The sequence below is a fragment of the Solea solea genome, chromosome 7 (assembly GCF_958295425.1).
Source record: "Solea solea chromosome 7, fSolSol10.1, whole genome shotgun sequence".
Classification (NCBI taxonomy): domain Eukaryota; kingdom Metazoa; phylum Chordata; class Actinopteri; order Pleuronectiformes; family Soleidae; genus Solea; species Solea solea.
The window spans coordinates 2904433-2929720 of record NC_081140.1 but is presented as its reverse complement, the minus strand read 5'-3'; the positions used below and the strand labels follow the sequence as shown (position 1 = coordinate 2929720).

At 40.9% G+C, this 25288-nt stretch overlaps 1 protein-coding gene across 5 annotated transcripts in view; it reads left to right on the top strand.

Annotated features, from left to right (window-relative positions):
* Window positions 1-25288, top strand: part of LOC131462429 (chloride channel protein 2-like) — a 148375-nt gene extending 123087 nt beyond the window's left edge. For all 5 annotated transcript variants that reach the window (XM_058633648.1, XM_058633647.1, XM_058633650.1 and 2 more), the window contains 4 exons: window positions 10559-10597; window positions 14492-14596; window positions 20451-20537; window positions 24368-25288. In XM_058633648.1, coding sequence (XP_058489631.1) covers window positions 10559-10597; window positions 14492-14596; window positions 20451-20537; window positions 24368-24562 — 426 coding nt within the window. In that variant the 3' untranslated portion in view covers window positions 24563-25288. The remainder of the gene's footprint in view (window positions 1-10558; window positions 10598-14491; window positions 14597-20450; window positions 20538-24367) is intronic.

Sequence of the window (25288 nt, the reverse complement as noted above, 5' to 3'; positions counted from 1 at the left end):
AGGTGTAGTGTAGGGTATTAAGCCCTGCTCGGTGAAGTGAGATACTATAGGACCCTGACGTGTTAGTACACCAGGGCCTTTAAGAGGGGAGGGGGTTTAGTTACCCTTTAAGCAAATATACTTTAAAAAATACAGCACTGTAAAACCTAGCGGCACATATTTATCAAAATAAGTAGGTTAAATGACTGTTTAACAATAAATACTTGAGCAACTTTAATCAGCTATTTTCTTGTGCTCAAAATGTTAATACATGTTAGTAAACTAAATGAATCTGGTTCCTCCAACATTTTGAGTTGAACAAACTACTTATTATTAATTAGTATTATAACTAGTTATTATTAATTCATCTTTTGATTTGTGTTGTGATGCATTCATTAGTTGTTGTGACCTCTCCACAAACCAAAAAATATCCACTAGTTTAAGTAAATATTTTTTTCAATTAATATAATAGTTGGGAAATTATAAATAGTCAATTAAAAAGCGTTACTTTTTGTGGTGACTTTATGTTTCTCCTGCAATGATGACATCACAGAGAAGATGTTTGGCTCAGTAACAGCCAAACATCTCAGTAACTAGTTAACCATAACTAACTAAATAGAAATCTTTGCCGAAGCGAAGGAGGTTTATTGTTCAACATAATTGGCTGCACTAAAGCTTCTAATGACTCTCATAATGCACTGATGGCTGTAATTTGATGAATTCCAGTAATTTGTTAAGACTACCATATCACATGATCCGTCCTGAGTCAAATGATAGGGTCTATTATTAGTACTGTGGATTTTGGACGTGTTAAGTGTTAATCATTATTGTTGCGCTAAGCTAATTATTATCAAAGCTCCACTTGTGTGTACGTTTGCAGTATCATAAGCCAGCGGGCATGTTTCCCTCGTCCTCAGGATTTATTATAAACATTGGTCAGTGTATAAGTGCAGAGAACAACGCTGATTACAGCTTTGCTCCAAGTCCATCGAGGCTCTGTGAGCCTGAGCCAGTGCACGAACAAACAAATCAATCAATTTCTTTTTTGTCTTCACAGTTACACCCCCGCAACAGAAGAACAGAAGAAATCTAGTTATTGCTTTCTCCCTCCCTCCCTCCCTCCCTCCCTCCCCCATCCTTCAACTCCCCTCACACTGTTCTTTTATTCTGTGTTTCTGGATCCACTTTAATCTGCTTTATGCTCTTCAGCCATCTTAACCACTTTTATGAATCCCCCTCATCCCCAATTCTGTGTCTCTGTCATCTGTCCTCTCCGTCCCTCACCACTCACTCTCTCCATTTTATTTTCTATCTGAGCTGTGAAATCTTGATGCAGGGTAAATGACATCAGTCGTCTGTTTGAGAGAAATAATGCTGCCCCAGCCTCTCACTTTCTCGTCACACTTTTTCTCATTATTTCCCCCTCTCTCTTGCATCTCTGTGATGCCTCCATGCTTTATTTATGATGGCTTGTGGGCTTGCGTTTTTTGGCGCCTCGCTTTTCATCTTTTATTCCTCTTGAGTTTCCTTTTGCGTCCTCCAAATAATGGGTGTGTCTTTGTTTCTTGGCGTACATGAACCTTACATGGGATTATGGACACTTGATGCAGGAGACAAGTTCAGAACTTAACTTTATTCAGTGTCAGAACAGTACACAAGCAATACACACTATTCCCTGACAATAGAGCTCATTCGACATGATGACTTATTCACCCAGACCAACACGAACCCAAGTGAGGAGAGAGAAGAGTAAAAACAAGTGTGTGCAGGGATGATCTCATAAAGATTAAAGGGACGAGGGTAGTTCTGCAGTTAGTACACCTGTTTAAGTCTCTTAGTCCATTAACAATCAAAATGACTCAGATGTACTTTATGTCATCTCGGTAACACTTTAGATTAGGGAACACACATTCACCATTAATGAGCTGCTTATCAGCATGCAAATTAGTAACATATTGGCTCTTAATTAGTCATATGAAGTACTTATTAATGCCTTATTCTGCATGGCCTTATTATACAACCAGTCAACCATTAACTAAGAGTTTTCCCTCAATAACCTCAGAATTATTGCTTATTTGTAGTAAGTAAGGAAGTTGTTGTATATGAATTAAAATCTCAATATGCTTAGTAGGGACTTTATAAAGTGGAAGAATATGTTAAGGCCTGGATGGTGCTTTCTAGGGATGTCCCGATCCGATATTGATATTGGATATCGGCCCGATATCAGCCAAAAAACGCATATCGGATTATATTGGATTCCCTCTAAAATCTAAAATCAGTTGTGAAGGTTAAAATTGATGTAACCCATTGGTTAATAATACATGCGTCAGTTTTTCTCATACCTACTGTTACTGACTATTGTTCTCTGTTTAAGTAATATCACTTGATCAAGCCTATTCTAACATTCCACACTACAAAATAATTAAAGTATGTATGATTCATGCTAATATCGTATCGGATCAATATCGGTATCGGCCAATACTCAAGGCTGCGATATCAGTATCGTATCGGAAGTGAAAAAGTTGTATCGGGACATCCCTAGTGCTTTCATTTCCTGGATATTTTCAGACCACAGAGTTTCTGTGGTCTGAAAACACATATTACATTTGTTTGCCGATTTAATGCTTGGTCTCAGTTACTCTTAGGCTGAGGATTTAATTGCACATTTCAGTCTATCAATGAAAACTTTGTGCTTTTGACAGATGGTCTCTCAGTGATCTCGGACATGCTCCCAGAATAATAGCAGCAGTAGGATATCATTATTCACAAGTTTCACAGCACAGAGTGATTAATGCTCACCCCACTGTAGTCTGCACAATGTCATTAATGTTTGCTATTTCACAACTGTATTAAACTCTCTGCGATCCAATTAGATACACAGACAGGCCAGTAATGGAACGTGAAAGCAATAAGCAAAGTAAGCGTTGCCTGCAAGAGTGATAAATAATTGCTGTTGCGATGCAACGTGTGGCACAGACGGCAGTGATAGTGTAATGAGTATAAGCATGAGAGATAAATGAGATGGTGTCTTTTGTAATTGAAACAGTTATACAGACAACCAGAGATCAGAGAACAGGGTCTTAATGATGATGATGATGAAATAAGATATCTTTACACATAGTTATACAAGCTGCTTCCACACACACACACACACACACACACACAGTACCGTACATTTTCATTAATGTTTACTTCTCACCGATATTTCATTTAGTTTCTCTTAAGTGAGCTGTGTTGTTTATTTACTCTGGATGGGCATGAGTATTTGATGATATGCTTGACTATAAAAAGTTGATCAGTTGACAGTGATAGTGTTTTAACTGTTTGTGGTGCTTTAAAGCTGGACAGTGTGTGTCTTAATGTCTTAATTACACACTAAACTATGATTTCAAAGGAAATTGTGTCCAGCAAACCTGGTGAAAGTCTGTGCCAAAAAGCTTGTTTTCATTCGGTTGCTCAAGTAGTTTTTGAACAAAACTTTGTGAAGAAAAGCCTTTGAGATTCTCCGATTGACTCTTTTTGTTGTTGATGTATATCTACTGCATTGTCAGCAAGTTGGAGAAGACACTGTCTGCCATGCCGCGCCTGAAGCAGTCTAACTCTGTTGATGTTTAATTCACTTCCATTGTGTTGTGACAGCAGCAGAGTTTCCAGATGAACAAATATCAGAACCTTGACAGAAATGACAAAAATGTCTCTGAATGAACCAAATACTGGGAATGTAGTTTATTCTTTATTGTAGATTAAAATGAGCACGGAATAGAACTGAAGAATCAAAACCAAATACAATATGTTCGATGAAATTTGAAAGTGTAAAAATAGTCTGACCATCTTCAAAGTAACACAGGGCAACATTTTAAAAGTGCCCCTGTAGTTGCCAAGTGTAACTGCACTGTTGTAAATACCCTGACTTTTGGACTAAAATGCTTATTACTTTTAGTCAAATTTGAGTCATTTCTATATGTGATAGTTTTAGTCCAGTTCTACAAAGTTCTCGACAAAAATTCAAAAAGCTTTTAGTCAGTTTTAATTAAAAAATAAAATAAAATAAAATATATAGTCTTTTAAGAAATTCATTTAGGTCAGTAAGTATTGGAGATTGCTGTTGGGCAGAAACCTTTTATCTCCATATTTCAACATTCCAACTGGTTTTTTTTCCCCCCACAAAATGATGCCCTACTTCATCATACAAGAGTGTCGCACATAAGTTGTGAACATTTAAAATTCCCTACGCCGGTGGTGCGCCGTGACCGGCTCTAGGTTGGCTTGGAGTCAAGGTGGCGGGGGGCACGCCTTATTGAGTCAAATCGTCACAACCCACACGTGTTAAAATCATTAGGTGCCTGCAGCCACAAGGCATACTAGTCAGAACTCTATAGAGTTCTCACTAGAATGCATTGTGCTGCGAGCACATCTTGTAATCCTGCGCGTTTATTCTTCTTATTTTTCCTCTTCCTCCCTAAAAGTTTGGCGCGCTTCTCCTCCCGCAGTTTTGAGAAAACCCCAACACAAGTTACATCAAAACGTGCGCCTTGACCGGGAATCGCGTGCTATGACTTTTATAAGCGTTTCCCGTAACCATGGCGACAGAAATCGCGAAAATGTAAAATAATTTCCACTCACACAATAATGGGAAACCGAAAACAACCAAGCCCACTTTGGAGCATCACAGTGTCGTCATACTTTAACGTAGAAACGTGGTTGGAACTTTAAACGGGTCACAAGACTTGGGACTTTTCTGACCTAAGTCAAAGTTTTGATACATGTTACGGTTTTTAAACAATCGCAGTTTACGTTTTGTACTTTTTTTCGACGTTTTCAGATTTTATAATGGGTGTGTATTGCGTTGTGTGGGCGGCAGCTAGAGTGTGCCACTCTAGCGAGATCCAGCAAAATAATCACCAAAAATTTCTAAACAAACTCTTCTCCTGCCCACAATTTTCAACCTACACTGATAATTTTTACATCAAAATGTTGCCATGGGTGTCGTGTAACCCTGTGTGTGTTTTCATGTTCATATGACTTGTAGTTTTTCTTAAAATCACCTCAAAGCGCAGACAACTCTGGTCACACTCTCCATTCACTCCCATGTTAAAATGTCTGCTTTTGAGTTGTGGAAAAATCAAGACGAGGGTGATTTTAAAACTGTGATTTCTCTGTCAATTCACGCTCGTTTGTCACAAATTTAAATGTGGGAGTTGCCGAAAGCCTCCTGACGCTCACAAACCAAAAATGATATCTCTATCATCAACCGTTCTTGAAATATGACAATTTTAAAACATGCTGTTTTCTCAGCTTTCTCTGCTGGTTTAGGAGAGATAGGGACAGGTGCGTGTGTGTGCGTGTGCGTGCGTGTGTGTGCGTGAAAGGAGAGGGGACTTAGGGAGGGGCGTGTAAGTCTCTCTGTATTGAATTGCTATTCTTCCACACAAAACTTTGACGTGTAACTCCTCCCACAGTTTTGAGAAAACCCCCACACATGTTATATCAAAACGTGCGTCTTGACCGGGACTTGTGTGCTATGACTATTTCAAAGTGTTTTAAGTAACCATGGCGACAAAAATCGCAAAAAACTGCGATAAAACTTCCACATACACATGAATGGGAAACTTTGAAAGGGGTGACTCCACCGAAAAGTCCTTCCAAGGTGGATTGGATCCAAATAATGTTTCCCAATGACGACACATGCCGCAAGAACTGCAGGCACCCTCGAAATTTCGGCCACGGAATTGCCACTCTAGTTCAATCTGTTCTTAATCCCCCTCAGCCTGTGTGCATAGAGGCAACCCCTGAAATGTGCAATAGCTTCCTGCAGTTCAATTTGATAAGATTGCTACTGCAAGGGCTCTCATGCTACTCCTGCATCTGACCCCTCTGACCCTGTTCCTTGTTCGGCTGTGTTTGATTAGTTTGAGCCTGTGGCAGTCAGTTCAGGCCATTATAAACAGCAGTCTGTCTTCTGGTGTTATTCCAAAACTTTTAAACATGCTGTGGTGCAACCCCTGCTTAAGAAACCTGGCCTTGATCTTGGTATGCTAGCCAATTTCAGATCCCCAAGTTGTTCAAGCTCAGTTGAAGTAATGGATGAGCATGATGTCCTGTCCTTCCAGTGTGGTTTTAAAATACTGCATAGCACACAGTCAGCTTTATTAATTCTCCTGGCAAATGACTCTGAAGACTATGTCATTCTTGACTTCTGGACTAACTGCGGCATTTGATACTCTGCTCGGTTGCAGCAACTAGTGGGCATTTGTGGTAACACCCTGGATTGGTTCAGACTCTATCTGGCAGACAGAACCATGTGTGTGTGCCTTGGTGGTTCTGGGTCCCGCTCTGCTGTCATATGGGGTTCTACAGGGTTCAATTTAGGGCCCCTCCTTTTTTTTTATTGTATCTGCTGCCCCTGGTATCTCTTTCCACTGTTACGCTGATGACAGTCAGATTTCTGTGCCGCTGAAGAAGAAAGAGACCAAGGTCTAAGCGGAAGCTCAGAGGGGATAGAGCCTTTTCTGTTGCACATCAGACAAGCCGTTTCACTGTCCATTTTTAAAACTTGTTTTAAAACCCACTTTTATTCCTTGGCTTTCAACCCAGCATGAGACTCTGCTCTTGTTTTAGTGTTAAATTGTTTTTACATTGTTATTGTGTTATTGTTTAAATATTGTTTTATGTCTTACATTCTATTCTTATTATGTACAGCTGTGGCTGTAATTAAAGTACTGTATAAATAAAGTTGAGTTGTGTTGAGTTAACCACACCGTGCTGAGGCGAGGCGAGCCGGTGGAAACACGCCATATGTAATTTTTATTAGACGACTATTCAGTGACATTTGATGAATTCATCTTTTGTGCAGTCAATACTATTATAGCCTAGTAAATGTGTATCTAATAATGATAATGTTAGCAGAGATCACCTTACCAGCTAAAAACCAGCAACTACGTTGCCATGAAATGAGTAATAACCTGAATAACAGCCAAACTCAAGTGTTTGAAACAACTGAAGACATAACAAGCCGGTGTTATATCAGCGTATATCATGTGACCATCAGAATATCCCACCATCAAAAAATAAAGTTTCTAATTATTTACAAAAAGCAGCAACAGCAGGATTATATTTTACAGTAATCACCACACCACAGAACTATCTTGTGCTTCTGGTAAAATAATTATGATGTATTTGTGTAGCCTGAATAAAGAAGGGATGGTCCTGGAGAGGAGGATCTTTCTTTTTATTCCATGCTCATTTGTACATTAGCTGACAATACAGTTCTCTGGTTTGTGAGTGTAATGGTTCAGTGTTTGGCAGTAGATTTTTATGTCTCCTGCTGACCCAGTCTTGGATTGTTGCCATTGATGATCTGGTCACCGGATGGAATTAAAGATGGTTCACTGCAAGAGGAAGGAGGGAGAGATAGAGGGAAAGAGGGAGGTAGAGTAAGGACGAGCAATGGAACGCTTTAGTATTTGTCTTGTCACAGAAACAGCACAACAAGCAATATAGCTTCATTGGCCTATTGTCAGCACTCACACAGGTTTGTGCAGCTATTCTTCTTAGGACACTACAACGACTTCTGTGCATTTGGACAGCCTAAGCAAAGCCTTGTCTCTAACCTTAAAGGGGACATATTATGCAAAATCAACATTTTAATCATTTTAATACTTATATTTGGGACTCTGGAGGCCCTACCAGTTGCCAAAGTGTGAATATAAAGGGACCATGCACAAAACCGAGCGTTCTGAAAGGGGCGGGTTTAGCAGGGTTATTGAACTGCTATGATGCTTCATCCTTATGGTATTTTGACCAAAGCATGTCACAGACATGTTCATTAGGACACCAGGGAACTATTTTGACTTGGGAACTAGTGTATAATATGTCTCCTTTAACACAATCACAATTCAAATCTGTCCCCTGACCTTAACTAGTTTATGAGGTTTTGCCTTATTAGGACCAGGTGTTGGTGTTTCTGACAGAAAAGCTCCTTAAGTACATACACACACTTGCACACTGTTTCAAATCTCATTTACATATGCCTACACAGTTCCTCTGAATTCACTGTCAGTCACATGTCGACTCACAAAGTTTATTCACTCCACACACACACACACACATCTGTGTTACTCATGTAACCAGAAGCAGATATTTACTCTTTTAATAGAGCAGCTAATCTTTCTGAAAGCACCTATTTTACATGCACAGTCACACCTCTCTCTCCCCCTCTCTCCCTCTCTCACACACACACACACCGTATTTCTCTCTGTTTCTCTCTCTCACTCCCTCTCTCTCTCTCTCTCTCTCTCTCTCACTCACACACACACACACCGTCTTTCTCTCTGTTTCTCTCTCTCTCTCTCACACACACACACACACACACATACCGTCTTTCTGTTTCTCTTTCAGTATCTCTCACTGTCTGTCTTAAAAAAATCCCATTCTTCCTCCAAAATGACACTCCCAGATTTGACAGATTCCATCATTCTTTAATTTACATTTTGCCCTTGGAACTGCAGTGATTGTGTGTGACATTCAGAGTGCCCTTATGTTGTGAGACAAGCAGAATCGTCAGTATGACTCGACAGCAGTGATGAAGCGTGGTCATTTGTGTGTGTGTGTGTGTGTGTACCTGTTGGTGTCTACTGCAGGCATGACTGGTCTTTGCCTGCATAATGCTACAGTAGGACACCGCTCCTCTACCCTGCGGTTACAGTTTCTAGGGTTACCAAGTCAGACACTCACAGTGATAAGGATAAATGAGCTCAGGGTCTCACACACACACACACACACACACACGATGTGCATCTCTCTCTGTTTCCCGCTCTAACACATAGAGTAGGTTCACATGTCCTCCTGCTTTGAATCCTGGGACAGTAAATACCTGTACTCAAGCACATGACCAAACACTTTGACTCATTTCACAGCTCATCGCACACACATAAAGAGCTGCACATGCACATGCACATGCACATGCAAATACACAGCCGGACTTCTGCAGCGTCCTCTCTAATTTGCAACAACACTATAGGCAAATTGCTCCTCTTTGTTTGTTCTATGTTCAGATAAACTTGATAGATACTTGTTGGAAACAATTCATACCTTAAAAATGTCATCTTTGCTTCCTTACGTTATGAAAGTTGATTCACTACGTGGACAAAAGTATTTGAATTCAGATGTTTCAGTGAGGTGTTGGGCTAGGCTCCTGACCTCCAGTGAAGAATCATCTTAATGCTTCAGCATACCAAGACAGTAGATAATGCCATGCTTCCAACTTTGTGAGTTGGAGGAAGGTCCTTTTCTATTCCAACATGACTGTGCACCAGTGCACAAAGAAAGACTATAAAGACACAGTTTCACAAGTTTGTGTGGAAGAACTTGACTGGCCTGTACAGAGCCCTGACCTCAACCCCATCGAGAACCTTTGGAACAGAGATTGTGAGCAAGGCCTTCTCGTCCAACACCAGTGCCTGACCTCATAAATGCTCTACAGAATGATAGACACACGGTTCCATAGAAACACTTCAAAATCTTGAGGAAAGTCTTCCAAGAAGAGTGGAAGCTGTTATAGCTGCAAAAGGGAGACCAACTCCATGTTAAAGTAGTATTACAGTTCCTGTGGTCAGGCATCCCAATGCTTTTGTCCATATTGTGTATTTTGATGGTGTCTCGTGGTACTGCTCCCTTATGTTTAAAATCTATAACACAGTAAATATTGAAAACTTGATTTAAAAAAAAATAAATAAATAAATAAATAATCTAATCGCAACATTTGTCAAGAAAATGTTCCCAAATCATTCAGCCCTGATATTGCAGCAGGCACTCGCGTCCAAAGACATGGAATCCGATCTTTTTACCTCCTTTTCCCAAATGTTTCAGTGGCCTTTACTAACCAGAAAGGAAGTAAACACTCTGATCTCCCACTCTCCCTGACGTTTTCTTTTTCTACTTTATTGGTTTATGCATCAAGTTTATGTCGGTGTAGGCCTTCACTATTGTTTCTGTAGTAAGTTCCTGCAATAAAATGTGAAAAAATGTGTGACATCCGGGCTGATGAGGTGACATGTCAGCTCAGCAAGGTCCTTTAGCCTAACGTACATATTAATTCTTATTCTAGGGCAACAAAAAACAATTCGTTTTTATTTTAAAGTGATTCCACACTAATTTCATCATTTTTAAGGATAGTATATTTAGTTAGGGGTTCCTAGCAAAATTCCCACCCTGTCAGGAGCGCCTGCTCTTTGGTTGCTAGTTTGACTCCAGTTTCAAAACCTGTCACCTTTTAGTTATGAGTCATGAGCTCAGCGCTCCCCACAGATCCATCAGTGTGATGACCATGTGCTCTGACATCTCATACATTACATCCTCAGCACTCATTAAATGTACTGTAGTCACTCTTTTAGTCACTCATTCCATGTCTGTCCGTCGGTCTCTGTAACACTTTGGTGATTATGTCACACTTTAAAAGAACAAATACAAGTTTGTGATGGAGCTGTTTCATTGCTGCTCATGTATGTGGATTTGAGCCATGTGTTTTGTATCCTTGTCTGTTTTCTCGACTAACTGCACTGTTACTGCTCCCTTTTTGCAGGATGATGGAGATGTAGAAGATGACATGACCATCAGAGAGGTAAGAGAGAGAATCTGTTATCATTTTATATTGGTTTAAATGACTTTATGGAGCAAAATGAACATATGAAACGGTCCAGCATCGAAGAATCACAATGCGTTAAAAGTAACCAAGTACAAAAAAGGCACTTCAGGAGATCGGTATTGTGTTAAACTAGTGCCAGTTAGGGCTGTAATCAACCAAAGAAATTCATGGTCGACTGAAGCCCTGAAATTTCGGGGCTGACGGCTCTGAAAGCGTTTTGCATCTGCATCTGCCCAATATCATAGTGCATGACAAGTTAGCTTAGTGTTGTTATATGATATGTTTGTAGTCGAGCTGTGATATGAAAACTGTTGCTGGCAAACTTTGCATTTGACTTTTTTATCGCCATCTATTTTTGTAAAATGCTGCCACACTGACGTCTGTGACATGGATGTTAGAGGACGACTGACTGTCGCTCAACATGAAATAAAACCACCGGACGTTCTGTAGTCTTTCTGTTTCCTGTGGGTTGGGCTAATCCAAAAATACTGAAAACAAAGGGGGGTGATCTCTGAAGACACGCTGTGATCTGTGGAACAGGGGTGCTCTGAAAACACCCCCATTAGCACTTGGTACATTCCTCCAGATGAAATCAAATTAACCATAGACTATATGAAATGAACACGGCAAAAGCCCTAGTGCCAGTATACCCTTTTAAATGTTACGCGCTGGACCTTTAAGTCACAAGATGACCATCAGAGATGAAGGAAACATGTGAAAAACTGGCCTCACTGGCAGAAACAGTTTATCTACAATTTCAGATTTTACAGCTTGCAAATTCGGTTTATGTTTTCAGTTTGTTTTGGCCTGTTGCTCCACCCACTGCCAATTTCCCAGTCACACAGCTTAGTAGAGCTTCAACAGCCAGATACTCCTCATCCCCAAGTCTGGTGAGAAGGGAGAGAGGACAACACTCCATTATTGTGAATTTGGATCACAGTAAGCATGTTAAATGCTCGTGAGCACAGTTGTTACACATGGCCCCTTTCATTTTTAATCACAGACTGGGACACACCAAGCATGCTGGACTGTCATTCAAGACCCATCATAATTTCCATGTCCACATAAATGACGCCATCCACTCAGGTCTCTGATGGGACACATGGATCCTATATGAATGTGTGAACCACATGTCGATAGTGCAAGCTCCTTCAAGAAATATGTTAAAAGATCACTCAGAGAGCACAGACCCACTTTGTCACCTGTGTTTTACATACCAGCACCTGAAATGTTGATCCACTGGACCCAGATGACTTTCTGGATCCGTACAGAACCAGAAACCTGCTTATAACCTGCTAATAGCTATTATGATCTTACACAAGCATAACAAAATTCATCCTAATATGTTAATATGTCGCTAAGATAAACACATCGGAACTTGTTATGAAACTTACCAGGAGTTTTGACTAGTGCTGTCAGTTTAACGCGTTATTAACGGCGTTAACACAAACCCATTTTAACGGCGTCAATTTCTTTTATCGCAAGATTAACGATCTTTTTGGCCTAGCAAACGTTGTAGATTTTTTCACGTGCTGTTGCAACAACTAGTAACGTTAGAAAAACTACAACACCACACCGGATCTAGCTAGACCGGAAACCGCCAAAGAGTAGTAAGCTAACGTTACGTTGTGAGTGGATGGCGAGTGCTGTGTACTTCTCCGCCTCCAAGCAGGCTCTCCGTATCCAACGCACTCCCCACATCCAAGTCATGATGTCTGCAGTGTTACCAGCCAAGCTGGCAGACCCCCGAACCGTAGTAAGGAGACCTCCGAAGACCGCTAGCTCCTTTAGCTCAGATTAGCTCATTACGGCATCAACACATTAAGATTCAAGATTCTTTATCGTCATTCCAACACACATTAGAACATGAAGCTCGAACGAAAGTCCAGTCTCTCCAGAACCCGGTTAAACCACAGGACTCTATTCACACACTGCAGGCTGATACACAGCCGCTCTTATTGTTGTGTGGCCGATCCACTTTTCTGTTTTGATAAGAGCAAAAAATAATGGGACAAAAAGAAATCAAGGGACATGTAGAATAGATAAAAATGTGCGAGTAATTGCGATTAATTGCAATTAAATATTTTCATTGTTTGACAGCACTAATATTAATATAAAATAATATTAATTAGTATTAATACTTAATACTAATATTATTCTTATTATCCATTTGTTTAGTGGCTCCACGCGTGTTCTGCTTTTTAAGTCACTCAGTCATGTAACTTTGTTGTCCTACAGTGAAAGTAGAGAGACAACGTGTAACAGTCATTGTCTCTATGTCTCGGTGTCAGACGGTAACAGCATTAAATAATCCCATTCCACCTTCTGACAAATCACCTCCCTCTGATACACAATCAATGGGGCGAGAACTGCACTCAATGACTCTGTAAATCATATGAGACCTACAACATGAAGCACGGGGAAGACGGTGAATGGCAAGTGCAAGCAGCGACGTGTGAAAAGAAGTGACATGGCATATGAATGATTGGAGAGGAAGAAAGGTGGGATGGAGAAAGGAGAATGTGAGGAATGGTTGGCTGACAGAGAGGAAATGAGAAGTGCTGTTGATGGATGAATTATGAATGATGTCATATCCATGTCCGTCTGGAGTTATTGAGAAATCTGAAAAACAGAGTGTGTCAGAGTGCGATGACATCAAATGAAAGCTAAAGTTGTTGGTTTCTGAAGATGAATCCCAAATAGACAAGTGAAATTATAAGGCTGGTCATATTTCTTTGGATGTTTACATACCATGGGCGGAGTTTACGCTAGAAAATATCATGCATATTTAATGCTGGACATACAGTATTCTTAAATAGACACATGCACATGCATACACACACACAATCTAGTGAGAATCCGAAAATCCGAACATTTCTGATTTCCCCAAAATCCCTTATGACTCTTTCACAAGCAGTTTTCAACCCTCCATACCCACGCAGAGTGGTCATCAGTGGCACCACATCTCGCTGCACGTCCAAGCTACAAATTAATTGGTCTACAATGCTGAGACCTAAATAAACAAATTAAATAATGATAAAATTGTGAAATGTAGGAGCCTCTTGGTGCTTCAGCTCTTGTACACATTGAAACTCTCCTTGTCTTGTTTTGTCTTTTCTTTTAACTTTAACTTTAAGAGTGGAGGAAGGTCGCAAAGTAAACAACATAACTACGTATGTTACAAGATTTATAGTCTCGGATAAAGTGCAAGCAGGAGACACATGTGGGAGATAACTTTCTCAGTACTGACTCAGTACTCTCCTTTGTCCCCCATTTCTCCCTCCTTTCCCCCCAACCAGTCGAGGCAGAAGCTGCACATCTTTGAGTCTGGTTCTGTCAGAGATTTCTTCTTCTGTAAAAGGGAGTTACTAGTTTGTTTACCCACACTGATCTGAAAATGGTAAATAGGGCGAAACGGCATGAATCCTCTGGTTTGAGCTCTCGTCCTCCATTTTACATGTTGAATCATGTGATCATAGCGAGTGTACACGTATATTTAAGTCATTCATCATTGCCTTATGTATGTATTGATAGTGGAATATCCGTTGTTGTGTTTAAGTGGAACACATGAACTCATAATTACAACATATAAGACATCGTGAACTTGGAGCTTTCAGAATATCGTCATGAATACGACGGGAGGGCGTTCAAAACAATCCAGAACACAGGGTCCGTTATATGAGACGGTGCTTACATGCAGCGGCTGGATTATCAATATTAAGACAATGAGAAAGAGAGTGACGTCACTCTCTGTTCAAGATATTAGTACTGAGCTACATTTACAGATGGCGAAAGTCAGGTGGAAATGATGCAGTTTATTTAATGACCTCATTATTGATAACTTTGATGTTTCTCCATCATGTTTCACAGATTGCAGAGTGGGAAGAGAATCAGCTTGATGAGCAGGTCAACTTCAACAACTGCAAGATTGACCCGGCCCCATTCCAACTGGTGGAGCGCACCTCGCTGCATAAGGTCTGACTGAAAACTCACACTGGTGTGAATGTATGCAGTCCACGTTTATCTCTTAGTTTCTTCATCGCCCAAGTGTTGCTTAAAAGTGTCCGTTCTCCTCCTCCTGTCATCACAGTGGCAGCTGAGCTGCAGCGTTGCTGAGTCTCATGTTTTAAGTTTGTACTCACTGGGAAAGTCTGTTAAAACAACGGGGAACTAGACTGTGTGTTTATGTTGCTACGCTTCGTAAGTGTAAACATCCTGACGACAGAAGCCGTTAGCTCGGGGATGCAGTGAGTGAACAAATCACTTTCACTCTGGCCACTGGCTGCTGTCTCACTGGCTGCTGTCTCACTGGCTGCTGTCTCACTGGCTGCTGTCTCACTGGCTGCTGTCTCACTGGAGTCACAACAGAGCTGAGCTCAGCTGAACTGTGAGATGAAAGAAATGGTTTGAGGAAGTGATTGAGTTCATTCACCCAAACAACACAACGACACAGAATGATCTCCCACAGAATAATGAAAACCTGTAATCACAGTAAATGTAAAACTTGAATAAGACTTTCAAATGTAATTAAGGAAAAGGGTTGTGTTTTAAGGAAGTCCATCGTCATGCGCTGCCATGTTTCTAAAGCAGACTGAATGGACAAACCAGCGAGAGAGTTTCACATTTCGACTGTGACCTTAAAATATAGAAACTTGATTAATAACACCTTAAAATATATGTACCAATGGGATAATTCTCATCTCAACGACCAATTGGCAAACGTGTTCCTTTTGTTAAGGTCACCGTAGTTTCTTTGTTTTAATTAATCGTTTGGTCCATCAAATGTTGATGTGATCAGTATGAACTCATGGTAGTTGACAACTAATTTAGTAATGGATTAACAATTAATAATTTGTTGCAGCCCTAACTGAGGGATTATTATGTCCCGATCATTTGAGTAAGATGTTTAATTGGATGAAGTGACAGGACTCTGTCTTCACTTCTTTAAAAACTCAGTAGACTCACATTCTCACACAGTGTTCAAACATTCACTTCCTCTCAAGCATCAACACAAACACACACCTGCTGACTGTGGCAGAGCCTAATGTCCTCCGTTCTGAATGCCACCTGCTCCACCTCACTCCCACTCTGCCTCTCCTGTCCTCTGGGTTTCTGTGTGAATACTCTTTAAACATTTAAAAGAAAGATCCTGCATTAATCCATCTCGCTCCCGTCCCACTGCGTCCACTGCACGCAGCCAAAAGCCAATACCACGCCCAATCTCCCTCGTAGCATATTAAACACCACCCGCCACCACATCTGAGCCGTACTCGCTTACTTGGACTCTGTGTATGTTGCTTCCATCTATCCAGCGCTGTTTCCTCTTCTTGTTATTGTGCATTTGTAAAAATTTCTGTGGGTTTTGACCCGGAGGTTACTCTCAGTTCAGGCAGTGGCGAACAAAAGCCAAAACCACCTTCACTTCTGTTGTCATCAAAAAGAAGGCCTCATGAATATCTTTTTTAGATGAAGTTGATGCAAATATCACATGATGCAAAATGTTGGTTCATTCAACAAAATTTTTGAAAGAAAATGAGTTTGCGCACACCACCATTTAGGCAGGAAATAATGTACAGTAACAGCACTGGTTCCAAGTAGGGGGTCAATAACCCTGGATCTTGTCTGCTGTGCAGGTGTAACTCCTTTTTTTCCCGTTTCTGATCTTTAACTGGTTTCATTCAATGAATTACACAAAGCAAACTGGGCCCGCTCCATCACTTTCAGAAACATTAAGAAGATTGACCTCCCTACTTTCTCTTCTGCAATTAATATAATCCCCACCAACAACAATTTAACCACCCCTGATCTGGTCTCACACTACAATAATAGACTTCATAATATCCTGGACACTTTGGCACCACTGAAAACATGGACTGTCACCTTCTCTCATTCTACACCCGGGTACACATGTGAACTTGGTCTTGAGCGTCTCTCCAGGAAAACCGGATTCACTATCCATATGAACATGTACAAAAACCACATCCAGAAATACAAAGAAGCCATTACAATGCCAAAACTGCCTATTATTCCACCCTCATCCAGATTGCTGAAGGAAACACAGAGACTCTGTTCTCTACACTCACCAACAACAACAATATCCTGCAGCCCCAGACACTCCCCCCTCATATGTACTCCACTGCCCTCTGCAAAAGATTTATGAACATTTTTATTTCAAAAATAGAAAATATTCACTAGCAACTACCTCCCCCATGCAACATGGTCAATTGCATACATTGCCCCCTGCTGCCTCCATCCTCTTCCTCACTATCTAACTTCAATCTCCCATCCAGCACGGAAATATCCTCCATCATCCATAAATCAAAGTCCACACTTCCACAAAATTGTGAGAAGGGGATCTAATTTACATCACTGTCATCATACACTCACCACTCACCACTGGTTCTGTTCCAGCACTGTTTAAAACTGCAATAATCACTCTGATACTCAAAAAACCTGGCTTAGACTCAACTAATTTAAATAACTTCAGACCCATTTCCAACCCCCCATACCTCTGCAAAATCCTTTAAAACATATTTGCTCTTCAGGTCCACAATCATCTCACTGAAAAGAACCTCGATGCACAGTTTCAGTCTGGTTGTCGTCCACTTCATAGCACAGAAACGGCCTTGGTTAAAGTCTCTAATGATGTTCTGATGGCAGCAGACTCTGGTTTACTCTCCATACTCATCCTCCTCGACCTCACCACAGCTTTTGACACAATCTCCCACCTTATCCTCCGTAACTGTTTGGCCTCCATTGGCATCAATAACACTGCACTCACCTGGTTTACATCAGTCCTCTTTGGTCGCAATCAATACGTTCAACTAAAATCTTTCCAATCCCTCCCCTTCCCTGTCAGCAGTGGTGTGCCCCAGGGCTCTGTCCTGGGACCCTCTATTATCTTCTACCTACTCCCTCTTGGCAATATTTTAAGAAAATTTGGTATTATATTTCACTGCGATGCGGATGAGACCCCGCTCTACCTCTCCTCCAAGTCCATCACAACCCCCCCTACCACCCCCCCCTCACTCCTCAACTGTTTAATTAAAAAAAAAAGTTTTCCCACAATTTTCTCAAACTAAATGCCAATAAAACTGAATTACTCCTCATTGGTTCCAAATGCACACTTTCCAAACCCACATCACTAATAATTGACATCTCCACTGTCAAGAGACTGGGTGATCCCCTACAGCAACCTCTCCTTCACATCTCACATAAACCACATTACCTGGTCCGCCTACTTTCACCTCCCCTATATAAACCGCCTCCTTCTCTCGCCCACTCCCAATACCACTGTCATCCTGGTCAAAGCCCTTGGCACATCATGTCTTGACTACTGCAATGCACTCCCAAATGGTTTACCTCACGTATCCTTCCATAAACTCAGCCGCTCATATCATCACCAGAACCTGATCCTCACATCCATGAATTCAAAATCCTTCTTTTAACTTTCAAAGCCCTCCATAACTTAGCTCCTCCATAACTCACTGATCTAGAAAGCTCAGCCATCTTTTTAAGCATTCTGCATTTTAAATGATTGTATTCATTTTTAACCTCCATCTACTGTGTTGATTGTGTCTGTTTTATTTCATCTTTACTTTTACCGTTTACTTTTTTAATTTGTCTCTTTTATTTTATCTAACAAAGGCGCTAACAAAGAACATGTTATGTTATTATTATTATTATTATTATCTTCTCCCTGTTGATGGGTTCCTCTGTGACTTCCTCTGTGTGCCAATTTCATCAAATCCATCCATTATCAAAATGAAGAAAAAGTAGCACGGACCATAGAAGCTGATTGTCATGATCAGGATGACACGATGTAAAAGACTGACCTGGAGGTTTGTGGTTCCAGAGATTACTGGAGCATAAATTGCAGGATTTGCACGCCTCATAAAGTTTTGTCAAGTAACAGTTATCAAATGCGTTAAGCAACAGAGTATAAGTCTGGCTTTATTGTTGTCACTATTTCTTTATTTATCAAAGACTACTTTATGCCACCTCTATATTATTTGGTCAGTGTCTTAATAGAAACACTGTATTCTCTATATTCAAGCACAAAGGAGAGAAACAGAAAGTAACACAACATTTTTTCTAGTTGGGAATAATCATCCCAATATTCTTTTTTAATATTGCAGCTTAAGACCACATTTCCCATAATCCCCCACTCTGTTGTGTCAAAGGTTTTTACTCGGAAGAGGAAACTCAATATCAGGTTACTGTCAATTCTAAAGCTCATTAGACTGGTTTTGTAATCGAGGTGAGTTGTCTCTGTCCCCAGGAAAGCCACAGTATCCTCTTGTTGGTGGCAGATTACATTACAACTGGCCTTTGCCTAAAAACACTTAACTGTGTGTTCCTTTGCACAACTTCCACACACTGGGATCCGTTTCAAACGTCCCAAATGTCTATTCTGGCTCAGCAGAAAGTGCCATTAATCACTAAAAGTCCAGCTGGCATCTCTCCTGCAGCTCTTTTCCTGATTTGCCACTTACACTTTTAGCTACGTGCAGCCACGCTCGTCCACACTAACTCTAGTTGTGAAGATTAAATGAAAAAACTGAGTTATGCAGCACTTATAGAGTAGTGAGGCATGGGCGCAGATACAAAACACTTTTTCTTTTCAACAATTACAATCATAAAACACATTTAAATGAAACAATAAAGACATGAATGTTGTATGTCAGCCTTGGCATTTACAGAACATTTCAGATTTGTTAAATGTGTCATTTTGTTTTTTATTACATACTTAAATACAGATACAAGACTGTCTGACAGCTGACATATCTCTGGAAGTAAAGCATCAATGTAGGGTTTTTTAGAGTCCTGTAACCAAATGAATGTGAATGATAAAGATTGGCTTCAGCATATTCAATAAAAAATGTACGCCCCCCTTTAATGCATGAGTGTGCTTTTACACCTCCACCCTGCTTTTGGCCTTATTCATGAGACAGCTGTCAAGTTAATGTGTGGTCATCACTTTCACAGTCTGCAGCTGAAGTCTATACATCAATGCTAAACCTTACACATCAATTTTACATAAAAAAAAAAAACCCACAAAAAATACAGAAAGCATGTAATTCAAAATGTATACTCTGTAGAAACACAGCAGTCTCCATAAAGCAAAGCCCAGACTTAAAGTACACATAATCGCTAATTCTAATAAGTATATTAAAACATTCTGGCCAATACACCCACTTATATGTTACACTGTCAATCTTTATATTGCAGTTTGTGTCTGATATGTTTTTTTTACAAACAGAAAAAAACAATCATTACTCTTATTTCTTCTCCTTTGATGAAATATTTAACACCAGGAAACAAGATTACTTCTCGCTTCTTGTAAAAGTTGATAATGAGCAATATTTGTCTTTGTTGCCTGTTCCGTGTTATTGGTTCTCATGATGTGATTTGTGATTCAGGAGTTTGTCAGCTTTAAAAAGTGTCTGCATCCATATTTGGTAACACTCTAGTAATTCTCAGGCTCTCATAAAGACCTATTCCATACAAGATGGCTACTCCTAGTTGTGATGATAATGAAGGCTTTTTTGGTCCATGATTCCTTTATCCCGCTCTGATTCAGAGCAAAACGACCACAGCTGCTTTACAGCTACGACACGCTCAATGTCCCTGTGTTACATTTCCCAAAGCGATCATGTCCCATTACAGTTAATGTTTGATGAGTTCAATGAATCCGGTGTGAATGAAGTTGCCGTTGTTGGATAATGGAAGTTAGCGATGCGTTTCACTAACCGAGTCTCATTTTCTTTATTGTCTCTGGTTGGTTCCACGTGTAACTGTTTCTATCACCTCTGCTGTTCACCCACAGACACACACCATCTTTTCCCTGCTGGGCCTCGATCACGCCTATGTCACCAGCATTGGACGCCTCATCGGGGTGGTTTCCCTCAAAGAAGTAAGTGTTTTTGAATTCTCTATGTATCTTTGTTTTGTTTATTTATTGTACATTTTTCAGTAACGCCGTCATTTGTTTTTAAATCTGGGACTGTAAAGACTCATTGACTGTGATGCTAAAAGGGCCATTCCCATTGCTAGTGGTTGATCTGCCCCGTGGTGTTTGTTTCACCCCTGTGTCGACTGCACATGAAATATGATTGCCCATTTCCCCATAAGCAAATGAAGTGGGAGAAACATCAACAACCCTAACCCTAACATACACGGGACACACACATAAGGAGAAGCTCCCTCATATCACACCTCAAATCACTTGCTTATACATCACACATCACACTTTCTTGAAGCTCTTACTCACTTCTGGCTCTTGTTTGTACCCAAATGTTTAAATGCACTTATTGTAAGTCGCTTTGGATAAAAGTGTCTGCTAAATGACATGTAATGTAATGTCATGTATTTGATACATATTGATCAAATAATGAAATTTAAAAAAATGTTGCTATAAACATTTGGGTCAAACACTAAACAGCGTTGTGCCAGGACTTACTCTTACTACGTCGGACATGACTGTTGTGTTTGTCACGTGTTGTGAAGACTTAGTCGAATTAGGTCGTGATGAGGAAGTCAACATAAAAGATACAATGAAGTGTGTTTCTGACCCTAGCTTTAACGGATTCCTATTGCATGAAACTTAAAGTGGAGGTTGAACAGTCGTGAGTTATTGAAGTCTGCTTACAAACATTAACTTGTTCTTATGGTCAAAAACCTCCTAGTTTCTGCAGAAAGAGTCTGACCTCTTCTCTCATGAGCACCACACTCTGCCACGCGGACTGTGATTTGTCAGCCACAGAGAGAATTCCTACTCTCTTGTGATTGGCCAAACTGGAGGCATGTCAGAAATGCCGCGCCCCCGCCATTCTAAAGTTAAAAAAAACAAAACAAAACAAACAAACAGTATTATGGACCATTTAAACAAATTCAACAGTCATTTCAAAGACATGAAAAGTTATGATAAATGTATCCCAGCAACACACGAAGCACATTTTGTCCTTGATTTAAATGAATAAATAATAGTTTACTGTATCTTCGATAACTGCATTGTTTGTTTATGGCAATGTTACTGTCAGCTAATCAACATACTTCCCCACAATGAGCCTGTAACACACACACACACACATGCTTTTCTCCAACTCTGGAGTGTTTTAAGTGTTTGTTATGAAACTTTAGTGCTTCATAGACGACGTAATGACACAGACACACACCCAAAGGTAACCTTAAGTGGAGTTTCTGGTCTATGTCCACTTTAACTTGAATCCGAATCAGTTTTGTTGTGCAGTCGTGACGGTCACTGTTCATTGTCCGTGCTTTTGTCACCGTGAAATCACTGCCAGTGTCATGAGGACTAAGTACTGTCACCACACTGTACACACACACACACTGGACCTTCCAGGCAGCACAGATTCCTCCTCCTCCTCCTCCTCCTCCTCCTCCCTCTGCCTGTACTGTGACATGCAGAGGCCGTGTGTCCTGTCTGCTCTCCTCTCCTCTCCACTCCCACTCCTTCCATCTGCACAGCCTCAAAAACAACTGAAAACCACTCACTGGCTGTGAATTGGCAGGAAGTGGCGAGCGGATTGTTGCTAAGTGCAGGGCTGCTCGCCTGTTCCTGACATTTACTTTTTTTGTTTATTGGTTTCCTGGATTCTACCAGCAGGCAAACATCAGCCAAGCGAGACAAAGTGCAGACCCTCAGTATGTGACAAAGACAGACATGCTGTTATATCATAGCCTCTCAGGTCCATATGAAAGAGAGGAATCACAGGGAGGCTTTTGTGTTTGATTAGAGTGTGCTATTTTCTCATTGAATCTGATTCAGGCATTATGTTTGTCTCCTTTTCTTCTTCTTCTTTGGTGTTTTACGGCAGATTGTACCCTTTATAGCATTATTGCCTTCGTCTCATCCATTCTCACTTTGTCTTTTTCAGTGATGCCACAGGATCTGTTTATTTTAACAAAAATCAAATGTAAAAAATAATTACAAATAGCAGTGGCCTGAATTTCGCCATGTCTTTGTTGCTGTTGTTTTATAAGATGTGGGGGGGGGGGGCTGGGGGGGGGGTTCATGCAGACTGAAGTATCCATGCAGTAGTAGCTCTCCCCCTGGTACATTTTCAAAAACAACCATAAAGCCCCCTAATATTCAACTTACCATCATTATTGGGGCCTCTGTATGAGTAGTGTCATGCAGCGGCACATGAATAACAAGTGGCTCCCTGAGAGTTGGCCCTTAAAGCCCCTGCTACATCATGTACATGTACAACATAATGTGGACTGCTGGAGGATCGGTGAGAAAAGGTCTCACCGCTCCAAACACACTGACCATGAGCCATGTCCTAGACTGACCTACAAGTGGCAGTAATGAGCCCCTCACTGAAAGCACAGATTGCATTTTTTGAGGGCCTGGTTGGTCCAGGTGATGGTGAGGGGCCCCAATTAGCTTCTTAGCCTGAGGCCCCCCAGAGTCTAGGATTGCCTCTGGTAGCTCAACTCCCAATCGCAGAGTTAGTCTGACTTTGAGAAATTCAATTTAGTTGTATTTCATTCAGACATATCCAGTTTTACTTGGACACTAACACAACAATTAGTTTTTTGTCTAATGTCATGTAAGTGACCGAGTGAACAGTGTTCTGGATCAGAGCTTTGATGAGAGGTCTGGTAGTACACCCTGACTATTGCTGTAGCCTTTCATACTTACTGACCCTAGATTGACCTCAAAGCTGTATCACTTTTATACTGTCACAATATTATTGCATTTCAGTCAGTTGTTCACTTCACCACATATTTAAATACACAGTATGTTACACTGAATCATCATGTTCCAGATCTGTGCATGAGGAGATTGCACCATCTTACCATCTTATTTCTCTGAAATGTAATTAAATGGCTTCTGTGATTTCTCATGAAAATCTCTGAGGAGGTTTTTTGAACGTCTGGTCGTAGTTCATGTCTGGACCATGTGATTTGAGAAGTGATGTTCACTTCCTGTGTATAACTTATCAAACTGACGCTGGCGTACACAGTCTCAGCCTCCACTTAAGTGTCACTTTGAACATTTCCACACTTGTCTGTCCCTGCGTATGGTCATCGCATATCCACTCATGTCGCTGCTGTGTGTAGGTGGCGGCAGAGATGAGTGGGTGTGCATGTGCTTCCTCTTCCATCTTCTCTCATTCTGTAAAGCAGCAGTGAAAGTCACCGTCACTCTGACCTTACTTTCCAGAACACATGACCATAGAAACATTTTATTAGTGTGTTCATTCAGATTCTTGCACCAGTAATTGTGTCAGCACGGTTAGAAAAAAGCAGTCTGTCTTGTATCTGGTCAAATAAAAACTCATTTGATGTTTGGTTGTTACCCCCTAAGCTAAGAACCAGTTTAAGACACACTTTCTGAAAATGTGGCTGCCAGCAGGGACACAAGGGAATAACAGGCACCTATGCCCGCTTAAGTCTACGATATCTTCTATCGATCTATCTATATATCTGCTGCTTTATTTAATCTTTAGACTACTTTTTCAATCTGGAAGCGCAGGTTTGTACCCAGCTTACTCTCTTGGATGAAATTTCACAGAGAAAGTCAGTATGTTTATCTCACAGAGACACAGGAGCTGCTGCTGCCATGTTTGTGTCACTTAGTTAAAATGGAACAAAGGACTTCAAACACAAACGTAATTATAATAATAATCTCTATGGACTTTGGTGTTGGAAGTGTGAGGTTGACAAAGTGGCTATGGTATATTGTTCCTCACTGTCTTTTCCTGTCTCATGCAGCTCCGTAAGGCCATTGAGGGCTCTGTGACGGTCAAAGGTGTGAAGGTGCGTCCTCCTCTGGCCAGTTTCCGCGACAGTGGCACCAGCAGCAGTGAGAACGAGGCCACGGAGCTTCACAAGCTGTGGGACCGCCACAAAAGCATGTCGTTACCCCGCGAACCCACGTCCTCTGAGTCTGAAGAGAAATCCCAGTGAGGGGATGTGGAGGAGGGGATGTGGAGGAGGAGATGGAAGAAGATGAGCAGGTGGAGGAAGAGGAGGAGAAGTGAGGCATTACGGTCTTTAAGTCACAAACGTGCAAAAAAATCCTCAGGGCTTAGGATCAACATTTAATTCTGCTATGCCAGCCTTCTCAATACTTTAGTCTCTCTTTCTCCCTTCTCTTCATGGATCACCTAGAACGTTCTCCTCAAACCTTGCACTGATCAAGCCAGACACAACTCAGCCTGTGCCATGAGTTCATTTTCCCTTTGGGGAACCTACAGCAGAGTGAATGTGGAGTAGGGAGGGAGACTGGGAATGGGCTGACATTTTTTGACAAAAAGGGATTTTTTTTTCTCGTGTATCTTCAGAGTCAAGATCAAAGTTCTTCTGATTGAGTCTTTCAGCAGTGACGACGAGGAAGAAGACTGTGTGTGTGTGCACTGCACGTGTGAATGTATGAGGTGAGAAACTGAAGGAGGTAGCAAATAAATATTAGTGTTTCCATTTTTGTTGTTGCCTTTCAAACACATCTCAGTCAGCCTGAGTAATGACATGTGTGACAGATCAGGCAGTCGGGGTTTTTAACAGTTTTTTAAATTTAACTCAATGTCAAGCGTTTTACTCGTACAGGGATGGATGCCTTATAGTTTTCTGTATTTTCAAGGTTCCATTATTCCTGTGCTTCTTGTCTCTGTAGTACAGAATCCATAATCCGTC